At 41.6% G+C, this 8,335-nt stretch overlaps 1 protein-coding gene across 1 annotated transcript; it reads left to right on the top strand.

The window, feature by feature from the left end:
• The first annotated feature begins 1,369 nt into the window (after positions 1-1,369).
• On the top strand, positions 1,370-2,954 carry LOC107305675 (uncharacterized). The gene is made up of 2 exons (NM_001320765.1): positions 1,370-2,107; positions 2,235-2,954. The coding sequence occupies exons 1-2, from the start codon at positions 1,484-1,486 to the stop codon at positions 2,754-2,756; spliced, it is 1,146 nt and encodes a 381-aa protein (NP_001307694.1). The 5' UTR covers positions 1,370-1,483; the 3' UTR covers positions 2,757-2,954.
• The last annotated feature ends 5,381 nt before the right edge of the window (positions 2,955-8,335 follow it).

Below are 8,335 nucleotides of genomic sequence, written 5' to 3'. Positions count from 1 at the left end.
GTCATACCAAACACACCCTTACATGCTTCTATCAAATCCAAAAGTCCCAAGAACTTAGATTCAAAAGCATCACAAAATTAAAAATAGAGGAGACTAGAAAGGTAAAATATTGTTTTAGCTTTGTTAATGGTGAACAATCTCCATTCGAGCAAGACACTGACACTATTTCATTTCCATTATGCCGACACCTCTCTTTCTTTTTTCTGTTCTGGCAAAGCCCTTCGTGCCACTTTCCATAATGACAAAAATCTCATGAGATACCCGTAAATCAAGCATTAAACTTGTATTTTTTATTCATATGATGTGCTTATGGTGTTGCTCTTGTAACTAGATATTTGTATAGTTTATTAGTTGCATTTTCTTGTGCTAGTTAGCTTGTGTAGCTAAGTACTTTTGTTTCAATATAATTAAGTTGTGGTAGCTCTCTAATTTAGCTTGTGTAGTTTTGCTAGTTAAATAGTTCTAGTGTAATATTCTGTCCGGTCTTTTTATTTATTTTTCGCGCTTTAGTTAAAAAATAAAATAGAGGACGACAAACATTCGAGGAACAGAGCTTTAGGCATATGTATTTCATTCGAGCATCTCCAAGAGACTCTTTATTTTTGACTCTTTATTTGTCTCTTCATAAATATTAAACTATATATATAACATCTCATTCCAACAGACTCTCCAAAATGCAATTTAGCTTGGCTAGCGAGAGTTGCTAGCCAAATTTGGCTAGTGAGAGAGTTAATTTAGAGAGCCAGATAGCTTAGCAAGTTAAATAGCTACTCTGTTGGAGAGCTATTATGTTATTAAGTAGCTAAAATTTAGCTTGACAAGCTATTTAGCTAGTCTGTTGAAGATGCTCTTAGTATGTGTAGAAGCTTTCAGTCTATTTAGAGTACTTTAAGTGACCTTACTAAGAGCAACTCTAATAGTTACGTAAATTTTAGTTCTCTAAATCACATATTTAAGAAGTTAAATGACTTTTGGAGTAAAAAATGTGAGTTATCCAATAGTTCTCTAAATATAGGTTGTAATTTTGTTTTGTATCTATCCACATAAAAAATAAGTCACAAAAACTATATAATGCAGTCAATATTTTTGTTTAGGGAGTTGTTAAATGGTTGTCAAATGTAGAGAGAAAATGAGGTTAGATGACATGTTGTTAAATTTAGAAAGTTTATTTAGAGAACTGTTAGAGAATAGTTTTTATATTAACTATCTAAATTATTGATTTAGGAAGTATTTTAGAGAACTGCTGAAGTTGCTCTAATTAAACTCGTATATGGATGAGCTCTCGCCGTTCCGACACTCGTTGCTCTATATCAATTTATCAAACGCCCAACCCAAAGAGACAAAGAAACAGCGCACGCGCACCGGCGCACGTGTCGCTCGACGCCGTGCGCCGCCGCCCGCCGTTCCGCGAGGAGACAGGCGTCCACCTCTCCCGCCTGCATGGCTGCCACTTCGCTCTCCTCCCTTCGCTTATTGACGACGCATGCCTGCCTCAGACCGACCACCGAAGAATCCCGCAACCATGGCGCTCCAGCTTGCCGTCCTCCTCTTACTGCTCCCACTACTCGCCGGCGCGTCCGCCGACGACAAATTCATCCGGCAGGTGACGACGCAAGGTACCCGCGCCGGCGCGGGCCCGGGTCTGCTCCCGGAGGCGCAGTTCGCAGCGTTCGTGAGGCGGCACGGGCGGCGGTACTCCGGGCCCAAGGAGTATGCGCGTCGGCTGCGCGTGTTCGCGGCCAACCTGGCCCGCGCGGCGGCGCACCAGGCGCTGGACCCGACGGCGCGCCACGGGGTCACGCCCTTCTCCGACCTCACGCGGGAGGAGTTCGAGGCGCGCCTCACGGGCCTGCGCGCCGGCGGGGACGTCCAGCGGCTCATGAGTGGCGTGCCGGCCGCCCCGCCGGCCTCGAAGGAGGAGGTGGCCCGTCTGCCGGCCAGCTTCGACTGGCGCGACAAGGGCGCCGTCACGGGCGTCAAGACGCAGGGCGCGTGCGGGTCGTGCTGGGCGTTCAGCACGACGGGCGCGGTGGAGGGCGCCAACTTCCTCGCCACGGGGGAGCTCGTCGACCTCAGCGAGCAGCAGCTGGTCGACTGCGACCACACGGTGCGTGCCGTAGCATCACGTCACTAGCCTCTCGGCGTCTTCTCTCTTCGCGAATGAATTGTTCCAGTCCGTGGAAGGATTGAAGCATGCTGGTTTGTTTTGGTTTGGTTTGTATGTTCCATTCCAGTGCAGCGCGGTGGCGCAGAACGAGTGCAACAACGGCTGCGCCGGCGGGCTGATGACGAACGCGTACTCGTACCTGATGGAGTCCGGCGGCCTGATGGAGCAGAGCGCGTACCCGTACACGGGCGCGGCGGGGCCCTGCCGCTTCGACCCGACCCAGGTCGCCGTCCGCGTGGCCAACTTCACCGCCGTGCCGGCCGGCGACGAGGCCCAGATCCGCGCGGCGCTCGTCCGCCGCGGGCCCCTCGCGGTGGGGCTCAACGCGGCGTTCATGCAGACGTACGTGGGCGGGGTGTCGTGCCCTCTCATCTGCCCGCGCGCGTGGGTCAACCACGGCGTGCTCCTCGTCGGCTACGGCGCGCGCGGCTTCGCGGCGCTGCGGCTGGGCTACCGCCCCTACTGGATCATCAAGAACTCGTGGGGAAAGCAGTGGGGTGAGCAAGGGTACTACCGCCTGTGCCGCGGAAGCAACGTATGCGGCGTCGACAGCATGGTCTCCGCCGTCGCCGTGGCACCGGCGCTGTGAACGAATCCAGTGTACTCCTGAAACGGAAGTCCTGGACGGGGCATGGTATTGTCTGCACGTGGTAGTGTAGGCTTGGATACAAGTGATAAAGGAATAACAAATCCCGATACGTACAGCCGTACAGACCCCACCCATGTGCTCTTTGCTACTCGTTCCGTTCCATTCTAATATAAATTATATATAAATGAGTTCTAATTTTCTCCGTTCTAATCTACATTGTTGTATGTTATTTCTGATTTTTAGAGTGAAAGTAAAGCATATCAAGCTTTACTAACTAATTCTATAAAAAAAATCCTGCGAGACGAGATATTTAGAGAGATGCTTTTAACTCTGAATAAATTAGAATAACTTAGGCCCTGTTCCAATCTCGCGAGATAAACTTTAGCAGCTATTTTTTAGCTACTTTTAGCCATTTATAATCTAAACATGAGAGCTAATGGTGATAATTGAAACTAAACTTTAGCACTTCAATTCATATAGCTAAAGTTTAGCACGAAGCTAAAGTTTAGCTCATGAGATTGAAACGGGGCCTTAATCTTTCTTATAACTTGAATTATAATTTGAAACGGAGTGAGTAGAATCGGAGTCCATGTGGTACCTGACACACATCATCCGGAAATGAAGTACATCAGCCCGAAATGAACCACTGGGCAGGTACTCCGTTCCAAGATTCTGGCTCCAACAAATAAAATAAGTGCTCGACTTACATAACAAAACAAATATTCATATCACTTCGTTCCGATTCGTTCGAAAATAAATTAAAAACAATAATCTCTAAGTTCTAAAATAAATAGAATGGATACTCCTCTCACACGTGCATCCTGTACCAGCCAGGAAGCAGTCTCATCGCGCGAGAAGACTATTAAATGTAAACGGTTCTGTGAAAACTCGTAGTACTTTCCATTGATCTTGTACATATTTATACACAGTGAAGGGTGTCTTTGTACCCCTTCGTGGATTACAGAGAGAGAGGAAGAGTCACAACTTTTCACTAATAGACACATTTTCTAACAGACACCTAATCACTAACTATCTCTATTTCCCGGAGTCCTTTGCTTCATGCACCCTGGCGCCGAACGGTTGTACCTTTTCCTGAACAGGTGCCTTTTCATAAGGATGAGATCACCGTTGAATTAACTCTTAACACTCCCCCTTGATCGAATCCATTTTATTAAGATCAACTTGGAATATATAAACTAACAATCTCTAATCTATTATGTCTATTATTATCTTGTAAAAACCCTGTGGGAAAAATAGATGATATGACATATGTCCTATGTTGATATTACCTCATTAAAAACTTTATATGGTAAAACCTCATCGAGGGAAAAATCCATAGAAAGAAAAGAGTATAATATAATGTCAACTAGGTTATATTTTGGAGAGTGATACTCCCCCTGATTCCTGCAAATCTCTAAGTCGTCTCATACCTATTCCTTTAACATATTTCGAAAATGTGGAATATGGTAATGACTTTGTAAATAAGTCACCAAGATTATCACATGACTTAGTTTGCAAAATGGTTATTTCCCCATCCTTTTGTAACTCATGAGGGTAAAACAATTTTGGAGCAATATGTTTTGTAATATTACTTTTTATATAACCAGTTTCCATCTGAACAACACATGCAACATTATCTTCATAGATAATGGTTGGTGAGTTAATTGAACCAATGCCACATGACTGCGTTATGTGGTTTATCATTCTGCGAAGCCAAGTACACTCCTTAGAGGCTTCATATAATGCAATAATTTCAGAATGATTAGTGGAGGTAGCTACCAAAGTTTGTTTGGATGATTTCCAAGAGATAGCAGTTCCACCCTGTAAAAATACAAAACCGGTTTGTGATCTGACATTATGGGGATCAGATAAATAACCAACATCAGTATATCCAATTAAAGTAGGGTCTTGACTTCTACTATAGAAAAGACCAAGATCTCTCGTGCCATTAAGATATCTAAAAATATTCTTAATTCCAGTCCAATGGCGTTTTGTAGGAGCTGCACTATATCTCGCAAGTAAATTCACTGCAAATGCAATGTCCGGCCGGGAATTATTTGCAAGATACATGAGTGCTCCAATAGCACTGAGATATGGAAATTCAGATCCCAAAATTTCTTCTCCTTCATCCTTTGGTCGAAAAGGATCTTTATTCATATCGAGAGACCTTACAACCATAGGAGTTTTGACTGGATATGCTTTATCCATATTGAATTTCTCTAATACTTTCTGGATATATGCCGATTGATATATAAAAATTCCTGAAGGTAAATATTCAAGTTGAATACCTAAACAAAATTTGGTTTGACCCAAATCCTTCATCTCAAATTCCGTCTTTAAATGATGACGTGCTTCATTTATATCTTTTTCGCTTCCAATAATATTGAGGTCATCAACATATACTGAAATGATACAAAATCCAGTGGAGGACTTCTTAATGAACACACATGGACAATCATCATTATTAGTGTATCCTTTAAGAGAAAGGAATTCACTTAAGCGATTGTACCACATTCGCCCTGATTGTTTTAAGCCATATAGTGACTTTTTCAATTTTACACAATACATGTTACGATTTGCTGATGGATTCGGTATATTTATTCCATCTGGAACTTTCATATAAATTTCCGAATCCAGTGACCCATATAAATATGCGGTTACTACGTCCATCAACTGCAAAGATAGACGATTTTGTACTGCCAGTGAAATTAAGTATTGAAATGTTATGTCACTCATTACTGGAGAGTATGTTTCATTATAATCAATGTCGGGCTTTTGCGTAAAGCCTTGTGCTACTAACCTTGCTTTATATCTCACCACTTCGTTGTTTTCGTTTCGCTTACGAACGAAAACTCATTTGTATCCTACTGGGAAGGTGCCTTTAGGTGTTAACATCACTTCCGAGAATACTTCTCTTTTATAAAGCGAGGCAATCTCTTTTTCAATAGCTTCTTTCCACTGATTCCAGTCTGAGCGTTTTCTACACTCTACCATGGATTTAGGATCTAGATCATTAAGGATGTCAGCAACTTGTTCAGAGAAATAAGAGTCGACTACAGTAGCCTTGCGGTCAAAGGTTTCACCAGTTTCAATATAATTGGTAGCAAGTTCATCTACCCTTAAGGACACATCAGGATTTCCCGTATCCATGGTCCTCGGGTTTTCCGATATTACTTCTTCGACTATGTGCGCATTCGAAGAGGGTTGTGTATCAATTCCACATTGTGTTTCATCAACTTGTTGTTGATGTGCATTTACCGTCTTTCTTTTCTTTAAAGGAGGCGAATCCTTATTGGTTGCCTTACTTCTCCCCCTTTTATTAGTAGGATTTTGAGTGGTTTTGTTTGGTACCTCCACTCTTTCAGGCGCGTTCCTAGCAGGAATGAAAGACTTTATTACACCTTTGTAATTAGTGAATGCATCAGGCAGGTTATTTGCAATATTTTGCAAACCAATAATTTTCTGAACTTGGAGTTCATTTTCTTTAGTACGGGGATCTGAGGAGGAGATACTCTTCGCATCCCAATCAATTTCTTGGCATTCTCCTTTCTGGTACTTGAAATCTCCCCCTAATGCCGGGAAATGTTCCTCATTAAAAATACAATCAGCGAACTGGGCCGTAAATAGATCACCCGTTAGGGGTTCTAAATACTTTATTATTGACGGAGATTGGTAACCCACATAAATCCCTAACTTTCTATGGGGGTCCATAGAGGTACGCTATGGTGGTGATATCGGTATATAAACGGCACACCCGAATTTACACAAATGGGAAATCCTAGGAGGGTCCCCTCGTACTAACTCCAAGGGAGAGGAGTCATGATATGCAGTTGGTCTTAGTTGTAGTAGGTCGGCAGAGTGTAAAACTGCATGACCCCAACATGACGTAGGCAAAGAGCAATTCATTAGTAATGGACGTGCAACGAGCTTTATTCTTTTGATTAAAGATTTAGCCAAACCATTTTGAGTGTGGACATATGGGACTGAGTGCTGAACCTAAATTCCTAAAGCCATACAATAATCATTAAAGGCATGGGAGGAAAATTCAGCAGCATTGTCCATTCGGATCGATTGGATCCGATGTTCAGGATAATGTGCCTTTAGCTTTATAATTTGTGACATTATTTTAGCAAAAGCATGGTTTCTAGTAGACAGTAAACACACATGTGACCATCTTGTAGATGCATCGATTAAAACCATAAAATATATGAACGGTCCAGAAGATGGCTCAATTGGGCCACAAATATCGCCTTGAATTCTTTCAAGAAATCTAAGTGGTTCCGCTCGGATTTTAAGAGGTGAAGGTCTTAAAATCAATTTCCCTGTAGCACATGCAGTGCATATATAATCTGAAGATTTGGGAAATTTTGCTTCAGTCAAATCATGACCAATAGAATTGGTGATAATTTTTCTCATCATCCCGATACCTGGGTGCCCTAGTCGATCATGCCAAATTTGAAATGCATCGACATTCTGAAAAATTATCTTGTATGCAACATGTTCAATGGGCTTGATGTATGTATAATATAATCTGGATTCTAGAGTTGGAATTTTTTCACATATCTGTTTGCCATATTCAGTAGGTTTGGTAAGAAGTAGATATTCTTCTTTATTTTCTTCATATGTTTCCACATGGATCCCATTCTTACGAATATCTCTATAACTTAATAAGGTACGAGTTGAATCGGGATATAATAAAGCATTCTGGATCACAATTTGAGTACCCATTGGAAGAGTGATAATGGCTCTACCAGAACCAACTATCAATGCATCTCTTCCTGCAATTGTTAAAACATTTCCTTCCCTTTTCTTTAAATTCTGGAAATATTTTATCTCAGTTAATATAAAGTTTGTGGTACAGCTATCCACAAGGCATAATTCCTCCTCCAATGAACCATTTCCGGTAGACATCTATATTAATATTAAGAATTAGGTGATTAATTCTTTATTTTATTAAATATTTATTTATACATACATATGGTATCTGATGTCAATATTACAATAATAATATTATGGTATATATGAGTTTTTGTACTATCATTAGTACAACTCTTATTGTGATAACTATCTTCAAATCCTAAGCAAACTCTATATAATATGACTTCTAACTATGAATTTTATTACAACACTTAAATGATTGGGTATCAAATTTCAGAAGTAGATATCTAAACTAGATCTCCACATATGTCGCCCGAGTTGTATTCAATCATCATGTCGTCCATCTGCTGAGCGGATGCCTTGTTGTTGGAACAACCAATCTCCTTATCTTTCTCAGTAGCTTGATTGAAGTGGGCTTCATATCTTGATCTTTTGTTGCCATCTCGGAGTGACCTTAAATAAAGGTCTACCAAATGCTTAGGAGTATGGCAAGTGGCCGCGAAATGTGTGTTACAACCACACTTGTGACAAAGACGTGGTTTGTCATTTGCAATTTTTTCATTTCCACGAGCTCTCTTGTTTTCTTTATGCCTAAGGTTCTTTTTAAAGTTGCGACCACGATGAGCAGGAGGAAATTTTGGATTTCTAAGTGGAGATCCATTAAATTTCCTTTTATTCAGAGCTTTATTCTGTGCATGGTG

Source organism: Zea mays, chromosome 2, assembly GCF_902167145.1.
Source record: "Zea mays cultivar B73 chromosome 2, Zm-B73-REFERENCE-NAM-5.0, whole genome shotgun sequence".
Taxonomy (NCBI): Eukaryota; Viridiplantae; Streptophyta; class Magnoliopsida; order Poales; family Poaceae; genus Zea; species Zea mays.
This window is presented reverse-complemented; position numbering and strand designations above follow the sequence as displayed.

Excerpts from the sequence above, each read along its gene's own strand:
- LOC107305675 (NM_001320765.1), top strand. The coding sequence starts at position 1,484 with ATGCCTGCCTCAGACCGACCACCGAAGAATCCCGCAACCATGGCGCTC. Across the intron at positions 2,108-2,234 it reads TGGTCGACTGCGACCACACG|TGCAGCGCGGTGGCGCAGAA; the intron begins GTGCGTGCCGTA and ends GTTCCATTCCAG.